Source organism: Engystomops pustulosus, chromosome 5, assembly GCF_040894005.1.
Source record: "Engystomops pustulosus chromosome 5, aEngPut4.maternal, whole genome shotgun sequence".
NCBI lineage: Eukaryota > Metazoa > Chordata > Amphibia > Anura > Leptodactylidae > Engystomops > Engystomops pustulosus.
In genome coordinates this window covers 158,821,046-158,849,041 of record NC_092415.1, presented here as the reverse complement: position 1 = coordinate 158,849,041, position 27,996 = coordinate 158,821,046, and the positions used below count along the sequence as shown (strand labels likewise).

At 40.4% G+C, this 27,996-nt stretch overlaps 1 protein-coding gene across 2 annotated transcripts in view; it reads left to right on the top strand.

Moving 5' to 3' along the window:
- RBMS3 (RNA binding motif single stranded interacting protein 3) overlaps positions 1-27,996 on the top strand; it is a 450,602-nt gene that overhangs the window by 347,230 nt on the left and 75,376 nt on the right. For both annotated transcript variants that reach the window (XM_072153580.1, XM_072153581.1), the window contains exon 7: positions 19,032-19,138. In XM_072153580.1, the coding sequence (XP_072009681.1) occupies positions 19,032-19,138 (107 nt within the window). The remainder of the gene's footprint in view (positions 1-19,031; positions 19,139-27,996) is intronic.

Sequence of the window (27,996 nt, the reverse complement as noted above, 5' to 3'; positions counted from 1 at the left end):
ACATGTTTATTGCATCTCAAAAGTAATTTAGGATACCTACATCTATGAGCATGAAGCTTGGTTGGAAGCGTATAGTCTATCTATGGCCTAGTACTACAAAGCTGCCGGCATGTTGTGCTTCTCCTTAACAGATATAGTACAGTGGACTTGCTGTGTAAGAACTTGATCCAGCAGGGTATCATTATTTTACTATCAATTTACCATTCTGTTCATACTGTCAGTGTGTTAAATGTCCAGTTAAAGGGGTTCTCCGGTGACAATCAAGGTACCCCTATCCTCAGAATAGGGTCTGACTTGCTGATCAGTGTGGGTCTTAGTGATGGGACCTCCACGTACCACAAGAATGTGGTGTCCATTTTACCACCATCGTATCCCAACAAAGTAACTGACTGCGTATGCATTGGCTGCTCTATTCATCTCTATGGCGCTGATGGAGATTGCAGAGTGCGGTGCTTCACTTTCTCGGTCAGTGCCATAAAGATGAATGGAGCAGCCAACGCATGTGTGACTTGATGCTCTCATCATCTCTGGTTGCAAATGGGGTGCAACGATCCCTAATCTCATGATCCGTGGGGGTTCCATCACTGAGATCACCACTGATCAACAAGTTAGTCCCTTTCTAATTTATATTTTCATCTAAGCATACTGATGACATTAAGCTAATACATTTTTAAGAGAAACTGTCTGCAACAAGATCAGGACTCTTGTAAAGGAAGAATAGGAAACATAGGAAGGACCCCAAGGGCTGTCTTACCACACACACACATCCTGATAACCTTATTCACCTCCACTGTTTCCCTGTTTCTCCTCTCCTACCTCTTCCTAAATCTGCCATATGCAGTGTCCTCAAGGTGTGTACGGGAATCTATTCATGACCTGGAGACCTATTTAAGAGCATGGATCCAGCAGGATGATACTACCTTCCCTGCTGCAGGTGTATCTCCCAGTATCCTCTCTCACCTTCCCTTCTTTTGAGGTCCACACAATAAGACCCTTACATCCCATTCTTAGTAATGATTGAAGAGTATCAAAGTCTTTTATTAGATAGAGTGGATAGCAGTGGCGAAGGTTTTGAGCATGAATGTGAAAGGTTTACAAAATCTACTGAAGAGCACAACTTACTCCATACAGTTGTATTTCTGTAGCCCCCATTATCCAGAAATGATAATTCAGCCTGAGAAGTAATACATTAGTGAACCCTAGTCCACGTTAACCTGAGATACATTTAGAGCAAGGAAGCAAGTTTGCCGATGTCTGTGTTGAAATGTTCAGATAAAGGTACACAATTGTTTTTCGGGCCATGATCTACAAAAACGCCAACTAATTCAAGGCCCTTATTGACTTCTATTGCACAAGGTTACAGTGCATGCACCATGTCTTACCACATCATGAGCAAGCCGAGCAACCACACCACAAATAGAGCAAGTCCTATTCCTGCCCTGATTTGCAGTGCAGCCGATCGTTTCCCATAGGCAATGCTCACCCAGTCGTAATGGCACAAAAACAGGGGATCAGAGGTAAAAACCTGTTTGCAGCCGGTAATGCACACATGTAGCCAAAGGGAGGTACTAAGCAATTAGCCAGATTCTCTTTAGTCATAGATATTTTGTATTTTATTGTCCTCATAGCAAATTGAGTTCATATGGCATAACAAAGCACAGATATGAACTTCCATACCTTGTCTTTTTGCCCAACATATCCAGTGATATGTGTTGTGAAATGATCAGCTTGAAAGAATTTCTCATTTTGATTTCCGCTTTACAGAATTATTGTTCTATATACATGGGTGCTATGAATTATAGTCTGAGGTTTTATCTAACATGGTTTCATAATTGCAGTATTTTTTTTTAATTAACGCTTATTCTCACCTGGACAATGACATTAAATTTAATTAATTTGCCTTATACAAATATTCCTTCAATTTAATGTTTTTAAAAATTGTACTTGTTTAAATAAAATTTACCATACATAAAGCCATATTGTTCCTTAGGAACAATATGCGATTGCACAAAGAAACGAATTGTTTCTGCACCTGAAATGGCCGGGAGTCATTGCATGTCCCAGAACTGTTCAGTAGTGATAAACACTGAATCCAGGTGGTTGGGCATCTCTAAGAACTATGCATGGGCAGAGTGCAGGTAGTCATATCCAAGTCATATCCTTTCTAAGGATAGACTTGGCTACATTTATGGGAAATTATCTTTACACAGGTACAAGAAATTCAAGAAATGTATGTTTATGGCAGATGAATGAAATTAAATGTGAAGGCCCAGATGGTACGCTATGGTAAGGGTGAACATATCTGTTTAGCTCCACCGCAACCAAATAATTTCGGAGAAACAATTAGGCGCACGACAATGTTTTGATGTTGCTTTACAACTCTACAGCTACTATCATTTTTGCAAAAAGCATTTTTTGAGTTCACCAAGTTTAGAAGATCAAGAGATACTTCCTGAATATATAGTACAGGCTATTGTACAGTGTACTATGTATATGAAGGGCATTGACTTAACCAGATACAATGAACTGGTACAAGATGTATGCGCTAATAGCTTTTCAAACTCTTTTTATCAAATATTAAGCGTTATTTAATTATTGGTTATTGCATCCTCTCGTCAAATAATGACAGTTGAATATGATATTTGTTAGAAACATTTGGTGAACTCCATTAGCTATACTCCATTAATACTCTTATGACCTGAAATCCTGTAATTGTTGTACATTTAGTTTAACCCTTAGACATGCTCTTCTCCATCAACTCATATAAATATCAATGAATAATGCATTTTTGTCATCACTAATTACAATTTCTGATCAGCAAAAGTAGGATCAATATTATTGACTGACAGCTCAAATGAATACATTAGTTTAATAAATGGAAATAATAGACCTCATACTTCACAGCCTTCAAGTTTGTTACTGTTTGTAGTTCATCTGCTCTGCTGTTTATTAAAGGGAAAGAAGAAAAATTACATAAATGCAATTTAGAAATGTACCTTTAAGTTGATATCTCACTCCCTATTGTACCTGGGAATGTGGGTGGAATTAGACCATAAGTGGATGTCTTTAGCAATAGACATCCATTTTGAATTTTATTGTTCCTATACAGGAAAGACCAGTGTTTCAGAAACTCAATCCTTCTATAATAACTCCAGAATTTATTGAAGTTAACCTGTCATCAGTATTTCACATTTCCACTTAATGACAGGTACCCATAGCCCAGTGGTGGCAAACCTATAGTATGGGTACCAAAGGCGGCACTAGGAGTTCTCTCTGTGGGAACACAGGCCATTGCCGCAGCACAGAGTTGAGCAGACAAGACTCTTGGCCTCCTCCAGCACTCCCAGCCACAATACATTCTTGGTTGTCTGAGACTGCAGGGGAGATGATATGGACAGGGCTAGTCACCTACAGTTACCCACTCGATCCTTCCTGTCATCCTGGATGGATTAAACAATGATAATTCAAATCTCCCCTCCATCTTTCAATGTACTGGAATCCTCAGTGTGCTTATATGATTTAAAGCTGAGGCGGAGCAGTTAAAAATAAGCTACTACTTAAATTGCCTTATTGGCACTTTACAATACATAAGGGGGTTTTGATTGAGGTTCTTAAAAGTTTGCCATCACTGCCATAGTCTGTTTAATGGTAATTCTAATCTTCTGTTATAATTAACATTACAGGTTCCACCCATTTTTAAAAGTTTATAAAAGTATACATGGCTGCCTGGCAGGAAACTGCATCGAGTCATCAACAATATCTGCTAGCATCTCTTACAATGCTAGTTCCTGCACCCTCTGCCCCCTCCTCCATGCAGTTGCGAGCTGAGATTAGCTTGCAGCACAGGGTCAGCTCATGTTTGCATGAGCTGTTAAATATAAAAATTACATTGGGATATAATATTAAACAGCATATGGGAACCTGATATTAGGTCAAAATGTAAAATCCTTATCACAGGTTCCCTTTGCGAGCTTGAAAATTCTCAATAAGTTTAGCACATGTTTTTACCAGTTTGTACACTGGAAAGCTACAGTATACTTTGGAATAAATTTTAGTAAATCTGTGGGAACAAGAAGTCATTGCACAATATCAGCTTTTTTTTAAACTGCCCTGTATTGTGGTGAAAAATGCAAAAGGTGGACGTGTGACAGCATGATGTAGGAGAGATGTTAAGGCCACTCCTCCTCCCCTCCCAGCTATCTGCCTTCCTTCAGCTTGGCGCTCGGCGTCCTTGTGATGGATTGAACCAGTGGTGTCGGCCACTGACCACAGCAGGGGCCCGGGTCAAGGTGTCCAGAGACAGCACACTACAGGCGGTATGTTAAAAATCTGCCGGGAAACTCTACAGATGCAGGACGACCTGGGGGTGATGGTGGCAAACCTGGGCTAAGTGGCGGGCAGGAGCTGAGCTAGCGAGGCTGGATACAACGCTGAACCTCTGGATGGCTCGGTAGCCTAAGGGGCGAAAGCACCGGCAGTGCCTGAAGTGGGCTTTGCAGAAGGCAAACAGAAGGCAAGTGGAACCCTCTCCTAAGGACAGTCTGGGAAAAGTCCTGGTTGGTCTACACATGGTAGCACTAACATAAAGCTGAATGTTGTGTCCTATCGTGCCTTAATGTCTCTGCTTTGCCTGCTATTATTGTGTGCCCGGTTTAAAAAGGAGGTGCCCCATGGAGCGATCAAGTGGAGCACTCTCCTAAGTATAATCTGGGTTTAGTGCTTGTTGGTCTATTTATTGCATTACTTATTTGTTGCTGAAGGTGCCTGTATGCCCTACACAAGAGGAAGTGCTCTGTGGAATTATTAAGTTGGATATTATCCTTAAGATAGCCCGGGACTCGTCCTTGTGGACCTTTATTTTGTATCTTTAACCTACAGCTGATGTGCCTGCTCTCCCTGTTATTTTTATGTATCACACACTAAAAGGTGGCACTTTGTGGAAAGTATTAAGTGGAACATTTTCTTAAGGAAAGTCTTGGACCAGTCCTGGTTGGTTTACACATGTTAACAGGAACATACGGCTGAACGTTATGTCTAGAGATGAGCGAGCACTAAAATGCTCGGGTACTCGTTATTCGAGACGAACTTTTCCCGATGCTCGAGTGCTCGTTTCGAGTAACGAGCCCCATTGAAGTCAATGGGAGACTCGAGCATTTTTCAAGGGGACCAAGGCTCTGCACAGGGAAGCTTGGCCAAACACCTGGGAACCTCAGAAAAGGATGGAAACACCACGGAAATGGACAGGAAACAGCAGGGGCAGCATGCATGGATGCCTCTGAGGCTGCTTAATCGCACCATTATGCCAAAATTATGGGCAACAGCATGGCCATGACAGAGTGACCGAATGAGGCTAGATAGCATCTAAAACATCCAATAATTGACCCTGACACTATAGGGGACGGCATGCAGAGGCAGCGGCAGCGACAGCAGCGGCAGGCTAGAGAGTGTCATGGCAACATACCCTAAATGGACTCAGGCTTCAAACCAATGGGTGGCAGAGAGGAACCAAAGGAGGTGAGCAAGAAGCGCTCAAATAATATCGGTACATGATAAAAGTTTGCCAGTATATTTTGTGGATTACACAGCAGGGTGGCGACAAAGTTAACATGGAAGCCATGAAAACAATCCAAAATTCTGCCTGACACAGCTCGTTTGATAAGGGGACCATGTATGGAGGCAGTGAACTAGTAGTAGATTAAAGGTGCTGCAGTTAAAACTATGTTAGTTGGATCTTGGCATGGAGCTGGCGCTCCGCTGCCAGGCGAGCTTTCGCCAATCCAAGCCCCTGTCTCTAGGCTACTCCCCAAACAGCACTTCTAAGAACCTTTTGTATAAGATCAAGTGTAGTAGCGTTCTTATAAGTTTGGGATATGGCGGGTGAGGGGAATGTAAACATCTGCGCAAGAAGCGCTGAAATAATATCCGTAAATGAAAAAAGTTTGCCAGTATATTTTGTGGCTTACACAGCACGGTGGCGACAAAGTTAACAAGTTTGATGTGGAATGCCCTGTAATAGCTCTTGGGCGGTGTGCCTTTTATCACCTAGGCTCAGCAGTTTGAGCACCGCCTGCTGTCGCTTAGCGACGGCATTGCTGCTGTGCCTAGAGCTACCGACTGATGGCGCCATGCCCACGGATGGTAATTCGGAGGAGGAGGAGGTGGAGGAGGGGTGGGAGGAGGAGGAGGCATAGTAGGCCTGAAACACCTGGACCGAGGTAGGCCCCGCAATCCTCTGCGTCGGCAGTATATGACCAGCCCCAGGGTCAGACTCGGTCCCAGCCTGCACCAAGTTAAGTGTAGTAGCGTTCTTATAAGTTTGGAATATGGCGGGTGAGGGGAATGTAAACAGATGCGCAAGAAGCGCTCAAATAATATCGGTACATGATAAAAGTTTGCCAGTATATTTTGTGGATTACACAGCAGGGTGGCGACAAAGTTAACATGGAAGCCATGAAAACAATGCAAAATTCTGCCTGACACAGCTCGTTTGATAAGGGGACCATGTATGGAGGCAGTGAACTAGTAGTAGATTAAAGGTGCTGCAGTTAAAACTATGTTAGTTGGATCTTGGCATGGAGCTGGCGCTCCGCTGCCAGGCGAGCTTTCGCCAATCCAAGCCCCTGTCTCTAGGCTACTCCCCAAACAGCACTTCTAAGAACCTTTTGTATAAGATCAAGTGTAGTAGCGTTCTTATAAGTTTAGGATATGGCGGGTGAGGGGAATGTAAACAGATGCGCAAGAAGCGCTGAAATAATATCCGTAAATGGTAAAAGTTTGCCAGTGTATTTTGTGGATAACACAGCAGGGTGGCGACAAAGTTAACAACTTTGATGTGGAATCCATGAAAACAACCCAAATTTCGGCCTGACACACCTCGTTTGATAAAGGGACGATGTATGGAGGCAGCTATATGGACGAATTTTGGAGGTAGCAATGGAGACAACGTGTGGAGGCTGCTATGGAGACAATGCAATTTGGATAGTGCCTGTATGTGGCAGTCCAAAAAAGTTTTCAAACCAGAGGAGCAGGTAGGTGGCCCTCCAGAAAAATTGAATAGATTGAGTGCCTGTATGTGGCAGTCCAAAAAAGTTTTCAAACCAGAGGAGCAGGTAGGTGGCCCTCCAGAAAAATTGAATAGATTGAGTGCCTGTATGTGGCAGTCCAAAAAAGTTTTCAAACCAGAGGAGCAGGTAGGTGGCCCTCCAGAAAAATTGAATAGATTGAGTGCCTGTATGTGGCAGTCCAAAAAAGTTTTCAAACCAGAGGAGCAGGTAGGTGGCCCTCCAGAAAAATTGAATAGATTGAGTGCCTGTATGTGGCAGTCCAAAAAAGTTTTCAAACCAGAGGAGCAGGTAGGTGGCCCTCCAGAAAAATTGAATAGATTGAGTGCCTGTATGTGGCACTCCCAAAAATTGTTTAAAACAGAGGACCGGGTCGGTGGCCCTCCATAAAAATTAAATGCATAAAGTACTATAGCTAGAGCCAGTGGGCCCTGTCAAAAAATAGCCAGTTTCCTCTGCTTTACTGTACAAAGAGGAGGAGAAGGAGGAAAATGAGGAGGAGGAGGAGTGGATAAATTATTCAGGTTGAGCTTCCTTCACCTGCTGGAGATTGGAAATTAGGAGAAATCCAGGCTTTATTCATCTTGATAAGCGCCATCCTGTCAGCGCTGTCAGTCGACAGGCGTGTACGCTTATCGGTGATGATGCCACCAGCTGCACTGAAAACCCGCTCGGACAAGACGCTAGCGGCAGGGCAGGCAAGAACCTCCAAGGCGTACAGCGCCAGTTCGTGCCACATGTCCAGCTTTGAAACACAGTAGTTGTAGGGAGCTGTGTGATCATTTAGGACGATGGTATGGTCAGCTACGTACTCCCTCACCATCTTTCTGTAAAGATCAGCCCTACTCTGCCGAGACTGGGGACAGGTGACAGTGTCTTGCTGGGGTGACATAAAGCTGGCAAAAGCCTTGTAAAGCGTACCCTTGCCAGTGCTGGACAAGCTGCCTGCTCGCCTACTCTCCCTCGCTACTTGTCCCGCAGAACTACGCACTCTGCCGCTAGCGCTGTCAGAAGGGAAATACTGTTTCAGCTTGTGCACCAGGGCCTGCTGGTATTCATGCATTCTCACACTCCTTTCCTCTCCAGGGATGAGAGTGGAAAGATTTTGCTTGTACCGTGGGTCCAGGAGAGTGAACACCCAGTAATCGGTGCTGGAATAAATTCTTTGAACGCGAGGGTCACGGGATAGGCAGCCTAGCATGAAATCTGCCATATGCGCCAGAGTACCAACGCATAAGAATTCACTCCCCTCACTGGCCTGACTGTCCATTTCCTCCTCCTCCAACTCCTCCAACTCCTCTTCTTCTGCCCATACACGCTCAACAGTGAAGGACTCAACAATGGTCCCCTCTTGTGTCTCGCCAACATTCTCCTCCTCTTCCTCCTCATCCTCCTCCACCTCCTCCGATATGCGCTGAGAAACAGACCTAAGGGTGCTTTGGCTATCAACAAGGGAATCTTCTTCCCCCGTCTCTTGTGAGGAGCGCAAAGCTTCCGACTTCATGCTGACCAGAGAGTTTTTCAACAGGCCAAGCAGCGGGATGGTGAGGCTGATGATGGCGGCATCGCCACTGACCATCTGTGTTGACTCCTCAAAGTTACTCAGCACCTGACAGATATCAGACATCCACGTCCACTCCTCATTGTAGACTTGAGGAATCTGACTGACCTGACTACCAGTTCTGGTGGAAGTTGACATCTGGCAGTCTACAATCGCTCTGCGCTGCTGGTAAACTCTGGATAACATGGTCAGTGTTGAATTCCACCTCGTGGGCACGTCGCACAACAGTCGGTGAGCGGGCAGTTGGAGGCGGCGCTGCGCTGCCCTGAGAGTGGCAGCATCTGTGCTGGACTTCCTGAAATGCGCACTGATGCGGCGCACCTTCGTGAGCAAATCAGACAGATTGGGGTATGTCTTGAGGAAACGCTGAACTATCAGCTTTAACACATGGGCCAGGCATGGCACATGTGTCAGTCTGCCGAGTTGCAGAGCCGCCACCAGGTTACGGCCGTTGTCACACACAACCATGCCTGGCTTCAGGTTCAGCGGTGCCAGCCACAGATCAGTCTGCGCCGTGATGCCCTGTAATAGTTCTTGGGCGGTGTGCCTTTTATCGCCTAGGCTCAGCAGTTTCAGCACCGCCTGCTGTCGCTTAGCGACGGCACTGCTGCTGTGCCTAGAGCTACCGACTGATGGCGCCATGCCCACGGATGGTCGTTTGTGTTTTTTAGTTTTTAAAACCAAACGATGCTATCCTATTGCTATGGCTATTTTCTAGCCAAGTATGAAAGCACACTGCTATGCCAGATGAGATGATGCTGAGTTATGAAAAAAATAAACGTAAAATAAAAAAGGAAATGGCAGACTGTGCCTAATTGAAATACAACCCCGGGCCCTAATAAATTTTCCCACTTCGGTCTTTGCGATGGATATGTGCGTCACTAAGCGCAAAACACAGTGGTCGCAAGTCTCACTACAAATTGCTCACAATTTGCTAGTAGATGCACTGCAGCAACTACAGCCACCAGCAGATCAACCAGAAATCAAATATATATAACGCTACTGTAGGCGTAAGTAAGACGTTTGGATTCTCCTATGGCTATTTTCTAGCCAAGTATTAAAGCACACTACTATGCCAGATGAGATGACGCTAAGTTATGAAAAAAATAAACGTAAAATAAAAAAGGAAATGGCAGACTGTGCCTAATTGAAATACAACCCCGGGCCCTAATAAATTTTCCCACTTCGGTCTTTGCGATGGATATGTGCGTCACTAAGCGCAAAACACAGTGGTCGCAAGTCTCACTACAAATTGCTCACAATTTGCTAGTAGATGCACTGCAGCAACTACAGCCACCAGCAGATCAACCAGAAATCAAATATATATAACGCTACTGTAGGCGTAAGTAAGACGTTTGGATTCTCCTATGGCTATTTTCTAGCCAAGTATTAAAGCACACTGCTATGCCAGATGAGATGACGCTGAGTTATGAAAAAAATAAACGTAAAATAAAAAAGGAAATGGCAGACTGTGCCTAATTGAAATACAACCCCGGGCCCTAATAAATTTTCCCACTTCGGTCTTTGCGATGGATATGTGCGTCACTAAGCGCAAAACACAGTGGTCGCAAGTCTCACTACAAATTGCTCACAATTTGCTAGTAGATGCACTGCAGCAACTACAGCCACCAGCAGATCAACCAGAAATCAAATATATATAACGCTACTGTAGGCGTAAGTAAGATGTTTGGATTCTCCTATGGCTATTTTCTAGCCAAGTATTAAAGCACACTACTATGCCAGATGAGATGACGCTGAGTTATGAAAAAAATAAACGTAAAATAAAAAAGGAAATGGCAGACTGTGCCTAATTGAAATACAACCCTGGGCCCTAATAAATTTTCCCACTTCGGTCTTTGCAATGGATATGTGCGTCACTAAGCGCAAAACACAGTGGTCGCAAGTCTCACTACAAATTGCTCACAATTTGCTAGTAGATGCACTGCAGCAACTACAGCCACCAGTAGATCAACCAGAAATCAAATATATATAACGCTACTGTAGGCGTAAGTAAGACGTTTGGATTCTCCTATGGCTATTTTCTAGCCAAGTATTAAAGCACACTACTATGCCAGATGAGATGACGCTGAGTTATGAAAAAAATAAACGTAAAATAAAAAAGGAAATGGCAGACTGTGCCTAATTGAAATACAACCCTGGGCCCTAATAAATTTTCCCACTTCGGTCTTTGCGATGGATATGTGCGTCACTAAGCGCAAAACACAGTGGTCGCAAGTCTCACTACAAATTGCTCACAATTTGCTAGTAGATGCACTGCAGCAACTACAGCCACCAGCAGATCAACCAGAAATCAAATATATATAACGCTACTGTAGGCGTAAGTAAGACGTTTGTATTCTCCTATGGCTATTTTCTAGCCAAGTATTAAAGCACACTGCTATGCCAGATGAGATGACGCTGAGTTATGAAAAAAATAAACGTAAAATAAAAAAGGAAATGGCAGACTGTGCCTAATTGAAATACAACCCTGGGCCCTAATAAATTTTCCCACTTCGGTCTTTGCGATGGATATGTGCGTCACTAAGCGCAAAACACAGTGGTCGGAAGTCTCACTACAAATTGCTCACAATTTGCTAGTAGATGCACTGCAGCAACTACAGCCACCAGCAGATCAACCAGAAATCAAATATATATAACGCTACTGTAGGCGTAAGTAAGACGTTTGGATTCTCCTATGGCTATTTTCTAGCCAAGTATTAAAGCACACTGCTATGCCAGATGAGATGACGCTGAGTTATGAAAAAAATAAACGTAAAATAAAAAAGGAAATGGCAGACTGTGCCTAATTGAAATACAACCCCGGGCCCTAATAAATTTTCCCACTTCGGTCTTTGCGATGGATATGTGCGTCACTAAGCGCAAAACACAGTGGTCGCAAGTCTCACTACAAATTGCTCACAATTTGCTAGTAGATGCACTGCAGCAACTACAGCCACCAGCAGATCAACCAGAAATCAAATATATATAACGCTACTGTAGGCGTAAGTAAGACGTTTGGATTCTCCTATGGCTATTTTCTAGCCAAGTATGAAAGCACACTACTATGCAAGATGAGATGACACTGAGTTATTAAAAAAATAAACGTAAAATAAAAAGAAACTGGCAGACTGTGCCTAATTGAAATCAAACCCCTAATAAATTGTCCCACTTTGGTGTTTGAGGTGGATATGTGTGTCACTAAGAGCTAAACACAACGGTAGCAAGTCCCCCTGCTAATTCCTCACAATATGGTACTAGCTGCACTACTAGTGCCAGCAAGCGCAGCCACAAGCAAATAAAAAAAAAAAGTATAACGTTATTGTAGCCCTAAGAAGGGCTGTTGGGTTGTTGTAGAATCACTCCTGCCTAACAGTAAGCTAATAGAACACCCTAACGCTTTCCCTGACCAGCAGCAGCTCTCTCCCTAGCGGCATCCAGACAGAGAATGATCCGAGCAGCGCGGGCAGCGGCTAGTCTATCCCAGGGTCACCTGATCTGGCCAGCCAACCACTGCTATCTACGTGTAAGGGTACCACGTCATGCTGGGTGGAGTGCAGAGTCTCCTGGCTTGTGATTGGCTCTGTTTCTGGCCGCGAAATACTCGTCCGAGCAACGAGCAGTTACGAGTACGCTAATGCTCGATCGAGCATCAAGCTCGGACGAGTATGTTCGCTCATCTCTAGTTATGTCCTATCGCACCTTAATGTGTCTGCTATTATTGTGTGTTCTGTGCAAAAAGGAGGGGCCCCGTGGACTTATCTAGTGGAGAACTCCTAAGTGCAATTAGGGGGCAGCCTTTGTTGGTCCATTTACTGTACTACTAACTTGTCCATGGTTGTGTCTGCTTTGCCTGTTATTACTGTGTGTCTTATGCAAAAAAGAGGTACTCCATAGTATACTCTCCTAAGATAAGTCTGGGATTAGTCCTGGTCGGTCTATATATGGTACTATTAACCCATTGTTGAAGGTGCCCACCATACCGGCGATTATCGCGTGATCATGGTAAAACACGGGTTTGGTGGTTGAAGCTGTTGAGGCTGTGTAACTCTTGTTAGGGTGATCATGGGTCCTAAATCTACCCAACAGAAGTCAAGGGGGAATTGACAAAAGGGTCCCCGCAAAAACCAGACAGAATCCGAAGGAGAAAGAAGGGGGCTTAGAGGGGGGTTCCAGATTCACGGCCTTGCAGGTGGAGGAACTACCAAGAGAATTGAAAGAAACGCTGCAAGAAATCTGGCAGCTGTAAATGAAACGAAAGCGCCAGTTGATGAGTCTAAGGTGGCGGTAGGAGATCTAAATCAACAATTTGGCTCTTTACAGTTGAAAGTTTGTGAAGTTAGCAGGCTTTGGGAAAAATCTAAAGAGATGGAAAAGGAATGCAATAGCTTGGTCAATCAGATTAAATATATACAAAAAGAGATGGAGTTGAGTAAAAAGGATAACAAGAGATTACAAGATAAAATAATAGATCTGGAAGACAGATCCAGACGAGCTAACATAGTAGGTATTCGAGAAGAGGAAAACAGTAGAGAGTTGCCACAGGTTATACATAAAAGTCTAATTGAGACCTCTGGAATTGGGTGTTTTTCAGCAGTTTTCAGGGTGAAAAGAGCCCATCGAATACCTTTGTATAAACTGCCACCTGGCTTGCCCCCCGGGCAGTGCTGGTGAAACTTATTAATTCTCAAGATAGGGACAGGATTCTCCAGGAGAGTCGGAAAAAAACAGAAATAGTCCTCAAAAGTGCCAAGATCTCCTTGTTTTTTTTTCTTTTCTCCACCAGCGGACCTGTGGGAGGGGGAAATGGGGTCTGAAATAGATTATATATGAATTGGAAATATGTTGAAACATGTGATAAATATTGATTGTTATCCTTATCTTGGTGAAAATAAGTATGTAATTTCATAAGTATAGTAAGAATAAATAAATTTTTTCATTAAAAAAAACTTACCTGTATTGTAGAAAATTGCAATAAGTTGAAAATGGATTTCCTCTGCATATTTAGTTTCTATAGACACATACATGGAACATGTCCATATATACTAAAGCTGTTACCATATCTAAATGTTTAGTTCTGGTTGTAGTGAGGTGAAGGGTCTTATACGAATGCAGCTATGCTCATCGGTGATCATTTGCAATGTGCCTAATCATTGACAATGATTGTACTCTGATATCTCTTCAGTCCCTGTGCATTTCACCTGATAAAGACCCTGATACAGTGTTGAAACACGTTGTCACAAAACATTTTCAATAAAATTTCCAACATTGTTCCAACACTGTCTCTATTCTGGATTTAGTGACATCTGTATTCATAAGAAAAAGTTAAATCTGGCTTGAGCAAATGCAGTCTTGCAACCTTGCAGTGTAAATCACTTGCAAAATGTTATACTGTATTTAACACTGGCCATCAAACGACATCTACCATCAGATTCACTGATGGTAGCCTGTCCTCACCTAACTGCTCATTACCTTGTTTTTCAATATCTCAGGGACCGCTGTATTACTCCAAAATCAACCTTATAAAATATGCTAATGAGCCAGCATGCCTCATGCATATTTTTATAAAGTTGATTTTGGAGTAATATGGCCATCTCTGAGATATTGAAAAATGGTGCCTTCCCCTAAACAAGGGGAATCTGATTGTAGATGTCCTTTAATACATAAGAACTTGATAGCAAAAATATATTTTCTAAATATACAGAACAAAGATCTATTCCTGCAGCTGCAACACGTTACAAGCAACTGCATTAAGTCTTATACTTTACCCTGGTAACTGTCAGTTTCATGACTGGATAGATAAATATGAAAGAGTTGGATACTAGTGCAGCAATCTGACTGATAGGGTACGAATTTCTTTAACTCCACAGAGGCAACAGCAATTTGCTATAAAGTGCTAAAAGCAAGATCTCACTTGCCTCTATTTAGATTTCCATCACGTAATATTAAGTATTTAGATTGGATTCTCAGATCAAAAAGCCAGAGAAGTCTCTAAAGACATAGTGGAAGACTGAGTTGTCTTCAAGAACTTGAACGTTCTTGTGTTTGGTCTTACATTTGGGCAATGAATAGATATGGAGGTCAGTATTGTCCTTATTGTCTATGGACGAGACAATAGACATCCTAAAATTGCATGTTTAAAAAAATATATATTATGTTTATATATTGATTTATGATGGAACAGTTATTCAGAATTGTATATATTAATGCCTATAAAGCCTATTTGTTTCTATCTATAGTTTTACATTTGTTTTATAGAGTCACTAAAAAAAGTTGCATGGGTAATGTTATATGCCATCAACCGTCAAATGAGCTGAGATACGGTATTGCAAACATCGCATTGTACGTAAATTTAAGGGGTTGTCCGACTTTGTTATTAACGAAAGTTGGCTGGGGAGAGCTGTTGTCCGCTTTTGTTATTTTTCACTATAGGAAGGAGGTGTCTTGATGATAATTTGTTGTATCCCTTTGTATCCCTTCATCATATAATATACCTTCACCTAATGATATAGTAGACATTCAGGTGAGGAAGCCTTCCTTTCCAGGCCCTACACCAGGAATAAGCTCATATTATTTACTTTAGAAAATATTTATTTATTTATATGTATCTATATTTCCTTATAGATGTGGGTAAATTAAGATGTTATTTGGAGGATTACATTTTTATTTTCTAATATATTTTTGGAAAACATTTTTGCTATATGCAAACTGCATCTAACCTTAAAATGTTCCCAACCTTTCAGCCAAATTTCCAGGAATCAGTGGTATGTGTGTACATGAGGAATAATACTGCTTGTGGTCATTTTATCTTTGTTGTCTCTATCCGTGAGTTTCGATCTTCTCCATGCTGGTGGGTGGGGAGCTAAATATTGTGACTTACTGCACTCCCCTGCCTTTTCAAAGAGCTTTCATGTCTGTCATTCTGACTTCTGTCTGCAATTCTAGCAAGAACTAATTTAGCAGAAATTGTACAGTAATCAGTAGATTTGGAAAGTCTCAAAGTATATGGAAAAAAAATGGATTAATTAGATCACAAAGTTACTTGTGTTGACTATTGAAATGTGCAAAATTATTCTTATTTATTTATTTATAGAGCACTATTTATTCCATGGGTCTATACAGTCAGTAATATGTTACATTAAGATGATAACAAAGGGAGGTACAAAGTACAAAAGTTTCAGAAATCTGGAAGAAGTGGACTCTTACCATAACTGCTCATAATCTTTATAGGATGGATACAAGAGGTGGGGGTTCATAGCGGTGGCATCCTAAAAAGATGGGTTTTTAGGTAATGTTTTTGAAAACTTAGTGACCATTTAAGAATTAAATGAATGATTACAGTTTATACAAGTGAAATGGCAAAACCAGCTCCACTTCTATACATCTTTATGTAATATTCCAGTATGTAATGTGAAAGATGCCATATAAAAGTTTTGTCTAACACATCAGCTGCTTATTGAGCATATGCAGTAGTTTCTGAACCATATGGTTAAAAAAAGGTAGGTCTGGCTGCACAGTTGTATCTACATCTGCTATATTGTACCATAATAAATCAAGGTCCAAACACAGGCTGACATGAAGAGCACATGATCTACAAAATAAATACACAGTACATGGCAATCCTTATTTTAATTTGGTCTCTACAAATCATAACTACTGTGCATCATTAGTTTTGCTTATATTTGGTTTGTTGCATTTAAAGTATTTACTTATTTTTCCAACCATTGCTTTTTAAAACATTTTAATGTTTATTTTCTCATCAGCAACACGACTTATTGAGCTTTTCTGTTTCTCATCATCTCATTTAAAGGGAATCTGTCAGCAGAAATTGACCTAATAAACAACTACCAGTATGGTGTCTAGCAGCTGACACACCTTGTAGATCATGTATTTTTCATGACCTAATGTGGTGGCATCATCCAGAAAATATACCTTGACATGAGATGTAAATTGGTTGTCAAAGAGGTGGAGATTTTAACACTGAAGTCAAGCTCTCTAAATTCCTCTTTATAATTTTTTTTCTTCAAAATACAAAGTTTTCATATCACATTAAAATACATAAATCACATGTTTTATATAAATACAAAGAAGGATAGATCAAACAGAAATTACCATACAAAACCCCTATCTACCCACATGTTCACCTCTAATTACCAAAATCATATTTTTTTTCTCCACAACTCACCTACACCCAGCCCCCTAAAAAGTTCATAATTCCGTGATCATGAAATGTACCATTTCCCACCTCCCAAGTACTCTCTCATATCCCTTGAGACCCACCTTGATGATCCTTTTCATCTTACAAACTTATGCAAGACATTCAAAGAAGGATGGGATTTGTGAACTGCCCCATTTCTTTGCAAAACCCAACATAAAAGAGGATCCTCTGAAGCACCACCTTCTTCTACAATGCCCCCTGACCCATCTCAAGGACACCCAATAATACTACCACCATATATTTTTGCAGAACCACTGTTATAGACTCTTCAATATGGCCATAAATCCTACCCCAGTAGCCCCATAATTCTGGGCACAACAGATTATATGCACAAAGTCAGTGCCATGTAAGGAACATCAAATTTTTTCTAATTTTCATTTTATGGAACATAACATGGGTATAATATAACTGATGAATAATATTACATTGTACCATTCTATGATTCCAGTAAATTGAAAAAGTAATAATACCCCATTAACATTCATTCCACCTTTCCCTTGACATGGGTCCCACAACTTCCTGACATTTGTGTACTGCAGGGAAGGCTCCCCACCAGAAAGAGCTTCAGAGCATCATGATGAATTTTAAATTGTTTGGAAATGACCAGATTACCCTTCCTAGATTGATGGGTAGAAATGTCTTCTCTAAGATTACTAATAATGTGATTCCTTTTTAACCATTGAAGTTAACAATTGGATAAATGTTCCTTTGCTCTTTGAAAACTGATATTATAAAGCTTTACAACTATCCCCATGCCTGCAAAGTTCCACAAACCATTAGTAAAGTAAACGATCTATACATATTCATGTTCTCCAGCTCAGCCACACTTCCAGCTTCCTATTTGATAAGGGGCCTTCTTTTCTTCTGCTAAGCTACTTCATTCTTTCCTCAGGAATGAGAGATAAGTTGGCTGTGTTACTTGCTGGAGAGAATTCCTTAAGGAGGGGGAATGAGGTACTTGTTTCCTCTTCAACGAGTCAGCATCTCTCTCAACTTGCTCATTCCCCTTCCATCAGGAATTCTCTTCAGCAAGTCACACAGCCGGTATCTTTATTAGGAACCTGGAGATGTGACTGTGCAACATGAATATGCTGGACTCAGCTCAAAGGAAAGACAATGATCGGACTGTCATAGGGTCATTTGCATAGATACTGAGTCAACTTTAGAAACAGACTGTGAAACTTTTTTTCGAGAAACAATATGAGGATAGTTGTACTGCTATGTGATAGCAGTTTCCGAAGATATCTTTATTAAGCATGGTTAAGGTTAACTGACAGATACACTTTGAATAACTTATGCCCTACTTCTTACTTAGGAAGCAGTAAGGGTTTTCTTATTTCACATTTTTGGTATGTTTATCTAGTTTCAGTTAAAGAAGTATTGACATAGTGGGTCAGATTTATTATCGTATCTGCGCCAAAAAAGAGTTAGGGATGGCCTATATTTTCCACATCATTCGCCACATTTATGTGGAGTTTGTCAGCATTTTTAGAAGGAAATTTTGATGCAAAACAGACCAGGAAAAAAATGGTCTGAAATCAAAATTAAAAAAAGGCGAGCTCCATGTAAGATTTTGGTGCACATCTCATTTTTGTTGGCATTTTTATGGCGCCCGACTGATTAGTTACAGCTGTGCGCTACTTCAATACATCGGGCTATGCTTTCCATAATCTGATTTCATATGCCAACTGTCAAGGTTGCAACAGAATTAGTAAATCGAATGTGTTCATATAAAGTTGGATTTTCATCATTCTAAGAGCTTTAAAGGACAAAATAATTTTTTTTACGTTTAATTTAGAAAAATATACTTTACTGTATCTACAAATGTTCTCTTTCTCTCTCTCTAACATATATATATTTTTTTTTTTTTTTTTTTTTTTTTTAGTAATTTTCTGTATTGTTAGTTTATGGAATTATTACATTCTTTATAGTTAATTTTCATATTTTGTCACTATTATATTCCTCCCACATATGCCTAATCTATGTTTATTGGACTGTATTTATTTAATACTATGCTCTTTCCAACACCACTTGAAATTGGCTGCCACGCTTCATACTAGCATAAGGTAAAACATCTTAACTAGGAAGGATCTGGCTTTAAAAGATTTGTTCCATGGAGATCATAGAGAGCTGCTGGCAGGAGCATGTCTTGCGGAGGATTTTAACGATATATCCTGGTGTTTTGTCATTTCAGCTCCACCAGAGCCTTTACTGTGTAAATTTGCTGATGGAGGACAAAAGAAGAGGCAAAATCAGAGTAAATATACACAAAATGGGAGGCCGTGGCCTAGAGATGGAGAGGTGTGTATATATAACATCTTCATTTATCATGTCAACAAGAGATAGCAAAACCATGTGGAATCTCTTTTCATCTAGCGACTGTCCTTCAGCTTTACTCTTTGCTGTCAGAACCAGTTAATTTGAACCTGGGGATGTGAATAAAGCTGTATGAATCAGTCCTGCTGAATCTATGGCCATTGAAATAGATATGAACAGCATGGTATAGACTTTTATTTCCATACAATTGGTTTGGCAGGCGTAGGTAACTATGCATTTCCATACAACTTCCATTATGGCAGACTCTGGTTGTCCATATATGCTATCAGATCAGTGGCAGCCATCTTATATCACATTTTCACTCCTGTAGCCAAATCTATGGAAATTTCCGCCAAGTCTTTTAAATGTATGTTAAATGATCCCCAAAATGTAGCTCCGAAATATAGAATTTGATGAGCCCTCTCAGAAGACCTTGCTTATTATCTTTTTAATAAGATTCTGGAAGAGATTTATTAAAACTGGATCAATGTAACAGTCATTTATTCGAATTCCAGAAAGCAATTTGATTGGACGTAATCAACATCTACTGATCCTATGTAGCAGTTTTATGCATCCTTTAGTAAAACACAGTTGTCAGCACAATTGTTGTGAATATCCCTGTTTATTTCATGACCTGGATTGAAATCCAAAAACCTTAATTTACCGTAGTGTAACTTGACACTTAAAAACGGACGGTGATTCATTTACAGCTGTATTTTATGTAGTAGCTTTCTAAAATGATTTTTTTGTAAGCATCTGAACTGTTCCATGCGTAGTAAGTTTCTGGGCATATTAGCAAATGGGTAGAATAAAGTTTCAGCCAAAATTCCTTTTAAAATTCAATCAGTATTCAAAGGAAGAGGTAAAAAGTTCAAGTAAGGATCTCTTCACTGTGAAAGCGAGCGGCATAATTTAGCTTAAATGTAGGGTGGCACAAAAATTATAGTGCCAGTTGTTCGGCTATTATATATTTTAAGCTATCCCTGGATGGCTGTAAATCTCTTGCTATAAATGTGTTAGGATGTAAAACAAAATGTGTGTAAACTTGGAAACTAAATTAGCATACCAACAGTGTGCATTGCAAATGTCATGCCTATTTTTCTACTGTACTTCTCACCTAGACTCCTACTATAGGACTTTCAGGATTAAGGCCACTTCAATGTAATATCCTAGTATTAAAAAACTGAAGATACTGGCACGGATGTTACAGTAGGGTTGCAGGTTCTATAGATCAAACTAATCAGATTTGAATAGATGAAACTTTATTGATCCATGAAGTGCTCCAGCATGAGCCAAAAACATACAGAAACATTACTTATTACACATAACAGACTTTAATCACATCCCAACATAATTTCCTTAAGTCTTGAATTTGCAAGTTGCCTTTTTTAAAGTGATGCTCCGATAGTCACTCACTGAAATTTAATAAAAAAGGTCTCCCCTCCATCGCTAACTTAAACAAAAACTTAAAAGTTATCACTATGTTCTCAACAACCTGTAGTTAAATGTTATTTAGCCAATTCTCTATACTTCATGGGATTAAACACAAAGAAAATTATATGGAGTGGGCTAAGGCTTTAAAGGGAACCTGTCACCAGGGACCTCATTTTCACTAAAGACAGCTTGCAGAAGCGCATTACATATGCAGTGCAAATATGCCTTTCTGCTTTCTCTAGGTATTTGCATTAAAATATAATTGTGTGTTATAACTTACTTTGCACCCTAACAGAAACCTATGTGTAGTCCCAGGGGTTGGGCTTTAATTTGGATGCATTTCAAAAAACAACACTGACTTGTCTGTGCTGCAGATTGCTCAGCTCTCAGCCCCCACCTTTGTACTCCTGTAATGTAATTTTTTTCTATGGCGATATTGCTCTGCACAAATGACTTAAAAAAAGGAGGAAAACACAAAAAGTGCTTCATGCGTAATTCTAGAATTTAATTTAAAGAAGGTTCAAGTCAGAGGGAAGAGAATGCAAGTGGGTAGGGAAGTTGGGTCGTATGTGTGTATTTGTTGTTATTGGAAAAAAAATACAAAAACCAAATAAAAAGTATTTGAAAAAAAGGAGGTGAAAGTCAAATGAGACTCACCTATTTTTGGCATTCTATCCAGCAGAACGTGTGGTAATGACCTGGGGTTACTGTATGAGGCCACTGTGGGGTTCCTCCGGGCTCTTTGCAACAGGTCATTTGTAAAAGCAGTTGAACTTGGTTTAACAAAGAAAATGGTTCCCCTCTCGATCTTCAGAGAAGCACAACCCGATCACAAATACCTCCCTTTTCTTACAGCTATTTTCCTCTTGCCCTTTGGTAGGTTTGCCTTGGTTGGTTCTACTACATAAAAAACAATGCAAACATACCAAAGGACAAGACAGCTGTGAGAAAGAGGAGGTATTTGTGATTGAGTTGTGTTTCTCGGAAGATCGAGGGGGGACCCATTTCCCTTGATAAACCAAGTTCAGCTGCTCAGCACGGATGGCAGCACATGTAGATTGCAGCTTCATTGCTTGTGATATCCATAATAGATAAACTGTACCAATATGAATTCAATAAATGCTCTAAATATCTGTAAGTAAATTTATGTAAATCCAAGAACTCAAGAGTCCAAGACTCCTTTTAGTTTTAGTCTTTTATTAATGAGAAACCCAACTCGGCTACAGTCATTCATTGGAAAAGTAATGATATGAAATGATCATTTTCCCACATTGCCGCAGATCCAGTTAGAGAGGAAAGTCAAAGTTATAACGGATGGTGCCAGCTTTCCCCTCCCTGACCAACTACAGGCAATTTGGAATGATTAGTGGATGTGCACCGGGCACATCTATAATTCAGATTCACATTTCCATTTATGTTTCTAAGAAGCCGGGCAGCACTTCTTTTTGTTTTATATGCCAGTGTTCAGGACGGATGCATTTGCCATCTCCAGACATGAAGTGATTATTGCACTGCTCAGCAGAGGAGAGGAGCTTTCATTTAGCATCCAGTTAGTAACAATTTCCATCCCTCTCAGACATAACATACAAATGTCAAAGCACACGTGAAGCTATTTGGCACATATTGACTATAAATGCTTTCAGCCAGGCAACTATAGATTTTTAGCTGATGAGATCACACGTGCAATCCTTTGTTGGAGGTGAAATCCCAGCAGAACAACAAATCTAAGCTCTAAAGGTAATGGATACACAAAGAAGCTAAACTGCTTTGTACTAGAATTGGTACAACACCATATTATTCTCCTATGCCTGTTTTTTGTAAAAGTTAGAAGACTATACAAATATATCATTCACCACTTCCAGACCTACTGTATAGTCACAGCTGGCAGCCCCGGGCCCTAAAGCCACCACCATGGCGTATTAACGGTGAGTGATTAGGCAGCCAAGTGTTCTTTCCTCAGCGATCAGACACCCATGTGAAGAAGATAGAAAAGGTATTTGCCACTTCTGTCATCTCCTTTTCTCATGCACAGTGCTCAAGCAAGTGCTGTGCGGAGAGTAGATCTAGCAGCCATCTTTTCCAAACACTATATTATCATGATATCCCATATCAGTCTACTAGGGGGAGATTTATCAGATTTATTTGTCTGAGAGCAGAATTCTTCTAGTTGCCCATGACAACCAATGAAAGCTCAGCTTTCATTTTCCCACAGCTGTTTAAAAAATTAAAGTTCAGCTCTGATTGGTTTCCATGGGCAACTAGAACAGTTTTACCTCAGACATTTCAGATAAATCTCGCCATGTGTGTCTATACGTCGAAGATGATGTTGGCATATCACAATATTGTATTGAATTGGTTTCATGACACAAGGCGGACCTAAAAGATATGTAATGTTATGAATGTCAGAGATCTCTAGTGTGAATTGGGAACTTCAAGTGGCCCTAGAGTCTTGTAAAAGTGGTGCTTTCAGTATACCCTTGAAATACAAGCCGTCCAGGCCCTCAAATGTTAAGCTGGGTTATTGGTATTGCTGATACTAGCTGAGACATAGAAAGTATATTTCTGTACCCAATAAATGTGTTAGATCACAGAACCACAAACCTGATGCGATCTAACAGATGAGATTCTTACCTGTGATATCACATGAAAAGCATCTAGGTTCTACAGAACCAAAGGTAGAGATAACTGTAGTGACATTCCCCCAGCAGCCTCTTAACCTGACTCGTCTCAGCCAAATATGATTCTTCTCTGCTCATTTTCAAGTGACTTTTTGGCCTATTTAAATGGCCTAGATGTCACATTCAAGTAGCTTAATGTGGTAAAATCTGGTGATATGTTCACTTTAAGACAGTGAATAACATGACTCTCTTAGCTGTCCAAGCTGAGGGCACTATCGGAGAGGGTACAGGGTATTGGCACAAAAGCCAAGGTTCTGATATTGGCTGTTATTTTAGTGTTCCTGATACAGTTATTATCTGGTGTACAAAAATATTTATGGAGAAATTCCAATCTAAAATGACACAAAAACATTATATAACAGGAATACCTCGTATTCTAATCTGTTGTAACTTATATGAGAATATTTAGCAGCAGGACATGCCCGAGCTTTGGAGAAAGAATATTATATTTACACATTTATTTGCTGTCAGTGATGCACAATGGTAGCTTGTAGCTCTCTAGATAAAGATATATATTTTATATACTTGTTTGCTGGATCAGTTGACAGAAATTGTCAAATTTCTTTCTTTCAGAGTAAATGTAGTGTGCAGCTTTTCTCCTGAGCCTGAATTCCAGTAAATCTTTGCTCTGCTATTTCTGCACTCTGCAATTCCAGTACGCCACCTAGTGTAGTTATACGTGTAATTGTCCTGAGCTGGTATATCATGCCTGCTTTCTTTATTATGGCAGCTTTCCCATCTATTTTAGCAAATATAGATTTATTTATAGAGAAAACATTGGAAGTGATATGTTACCTTGGAAATTACAAAGATCCAGTGAATTCAAAATCATTTTTTGGCATAAAGTAATAGAAAACCGTATAATTCGCAGTGTTATGCTTTATCTTTCAAGGACAGTTCGTTCTTTTTTTGTCATTTGCTTATCACTACATCTTGGAATTTTGTATGTAGACAATTGAAGTAATTATTACATAGTGCAAGTTTAGATTTATTTGTACACTACAGGAAATAAGATGATTTTTTTTAACAATGATACATATTTTTTAAAACGATTTATTAATTTTGAGTTTTAACCCCTTTGGAATCCGGCTCTTTTTTGTTTCTGCGCTACCATTATTTACTCGCTACTTTCCAAAATCCATAACTTTTTTTATCCCCTGTACAGTGTTGTATAAGTGCATAACAAATTGTACTTCTTAGTGATGGTATTTGATATGTCATGCCATGTACTGAGAAAACAAATTCTTAATGTGACGAAATTGAGGAAAAAACACCTTTGTGCCATTTTTATTTGATCCTGTTTATATGGGTGCCCCAAATGACACTTCCTCTTTATTCTCTTTTGGTTGGTACAATCACATAGACACCAGATTTATATAGTTTTTATTATGTTTTAATAGATAATTAAAAAATAAAAATCTTTTGTAAAAAAAAACTATTTTGGGAACTGTACATTCAGTCTTCAATAAAGTCGGATGCTCCTAGCACTCAGTGGCCTGCTCTGCTCAGAAAATTGACCCACATGGTAGATTTGTCAGTTTAGTTTGTTCCCTGAACTATATGATCTATATCATAGTTTCGGTCTATGCGCCAAACTCTCAGCATCCTAAATTCTTCAAGTCATTATTCACTTTAGTAAATTCATGGAAACAAGGTTTAGTGCTCTTAACCGGGGGCTTTAAAATGACCATGACCATGCGGCCATCCGTGGACTCGTCCAGTAAGACTATTTCTGATAAATCTTCTGATCTGTTCTTTCTCATGAGGAGTCAGATCTAGATGTATGGGGGTTGCAACATCTGATGGAAAGAGACTATTCTATTTTCCCATTGCAATAAATCCTGCTCCAGAATAGAATTATTTTTAGCAGACCACTATATATCGTCAGATTTTGTCCTTGAAGATAGGCATCATTAGTTGATTTGGGCATTCCCCAGATGTCACGTTCTTGGCGTTTGCAATACAGATCATGTTCCCAAATATCATCTCAAGACAGTAAAGATGTTGCATGAATTTTTTGTCCCTACTTGCTTGTCAGATATGTCTCATTCTATGATGTGGTGAGCACATAAAATGTACATCAGGGGTCATTGTATAAGTGTAACTGCAGCATATACAAAAGCATGTGATAAGTTAATCCTTCACATGAAAAATCTAGCCCACCTTAATGCACTTAATAAACATTGTTATTGTTAACCAGATAGAAGCAATGATAAGCGACCTTCAACATCAGCTACACTTGCTAGATTGTTAGAAATATGAAAATGCCTTAAGGCTGAAAGCCAGGTGTTATTCATTACGGAATAGCAGCGGAAAAAACACAATCTGTCACAAGTCTATGACCCTCAAAACATCCAGACTAAGATAGCGGACCAGCACTACCCACGATGAAAATATATAGGGGCTCACTGAGGGTCCGCGGGCCACACTTTCGACGGATATTCTGACGTATCCTGCTGTCTTGCCCGGCTAGGACAGATATTTAAAAAAGGGATTGTGTCGCACGCGGTTGGATTTTGGTGCAATCGCGACGGATTTCATGTGGCAGAAATGGAGGGGGGGGCAGGGGGATGCAACAAACGATCTGACGGACTCGGACTGAGCACGGGTTTTTACTTTAAAATTGTGTCACAAGACAATGCACTTACATACACCGGGAAGAAGAAGGTGAACTCCGGCGGACCTGTGCGGGGAAGCGACACATGCAGGAAATCGGGCTCACGATCTAAGTGAATCGCGGTAGAGTTCATTATCATCGGACATTCCGGAACGAGTAAGTAAATGTGCTCAATAGGCCGTGACATGCCAGAAAAATTCATGTTATAATACAAACAAAGCAAAAGCATGCAAAAGGGTCAAAAACAATATAAAATACTTTATTAACGTAATTACACCACAAAACAAAACACAATAAAAGCATTCAAAAATGTGAACCAGCGTCACCGATAAGAATTCCCTAAGACAGAACTCTCCACATTATAATGCAAACTGACCTGGTAATCCAGCTCCCGCTCCAGGCCGCTCTCTGATTTGGCAATATGAATAGTACAATTCTATTCCATGGTATAGACATGGATCATAAAGATAAAAAAGTATCAGAAAACAACATTTTGTTTGTCAGAGAGCAGCCTGGAGGGGGAGCTGGAGTATCAGGTCAGTTAGCATTATCATGACCTGAGTACTGTCCTGGTGATGCTGGTTCACATTTTTTATGCTTTTATTGTGTTTTGTAAAGTAATTATATTAATAAAGTATTTTATATTGTTTTGGACCCTTTGCATGTTTCTGCTTTTTTGATATTATAACATGATCTTCAAAACATTGCGGATACTATGGTCCAGCCAGATCAATCCTACATAGATGACTTCTTCAACTCGGTGAGCCTTCATTGCTTTTCTGAGACCCAAGCTGATTCTCAATCTCTTCCCATCACTGCACAAGAGGTCCAAAATGCTATAAGATCGTTAAAATTAAATAAAGCCCAGAGCAAAAAATGTGAACGTCTATTACCCATGCTCTTATTTTAATTCCACATTAAGTAAAGGTTTTCCAGAATATACTGGTTTTATCGCTAAGGATATTCTTCAAGTGTCAATAATCACCCTCTCTAAGCCAGGGAAAACCAGATAGGCCACAAAATTTCTGCTCAATTTCATTATTAAATTCAGACCTGAATTATACTCCACCAGGATCAGGTGGTCTCCTCTAGTGGTACCAGACGCTGTATTGGTTTGTGGTAAGTGGTAGCTTAGCGCACACATATGCCTTCTCTGCTCCTTTCTTTGGATCCCGGCTTCCTAGAACATGCTAGGATAAGCGGGATAATGTCCCTTCCAGTGGCATAACTAGGAGAAGCAGGGCCCCAGAGCAGGCTTCTGCATGGGGCCCCCCTTCTCACTAAATAAATGTACATATTTGTATACTCACACATGCAAGTTACAATCACACATTTATACACACATATAGAGCATATATACATCACATATATGGTATATACATGTTATGCTGTACAATGTATATAATGGTGCATATCCTCCACTCTTTAGTATGTCAGGTAGGATGACGGGGCCCCCTGACACTGTGGGCCCCATAGCGGCTGCCATGGCTGCTACCGCTGTAGTTACGCCCCTGGTCCCTTCTGCATATGTGTCCATGTCCGATCATTAATCTAATCCATTTTCCATAACAACCTGAACCTGTCAGGGGCGCCGCTTTACCTTTTATTTTCACCCTCGTTATGGATAATACCTTCTTCGCTATTATATTATCTCAGTTACACAACTCTCCCCTCTCAGTAGCGCTGGCAATCCTATGCTAGGCACCATATAGCATGGATTGGCAGAATTGCCACCATAAAAATGATGACGTTTGCTTTCAGTATATGTGATCTAGAGCAGCGGCCCATATCTTATACAGATATCAGTTAAAAGTGGGATTGGGACTCCCCGACTTAACCAGCTATTATGAAGATTATATTTTAGATCACGCCAGGTACCGGCTAGCCTTAGGATCCACTGAACATTGGATACAGATAGAAAATGAATCATAGACTGCCCACTGGCAGTCCAGTTGTGGGTAGAGATGAGCGAGCACTAAAATGCTCGGGTACTCGTTATTCGAGACGAACTTTTCCCGATGCTCGAGTGCTCGTCTCGAATAACGAACCCCATTGAAGTCAATGGGAGACTCGAGCATTTTTCAAGGGGACCAAGGCTCTGCACAGGGAAGCTT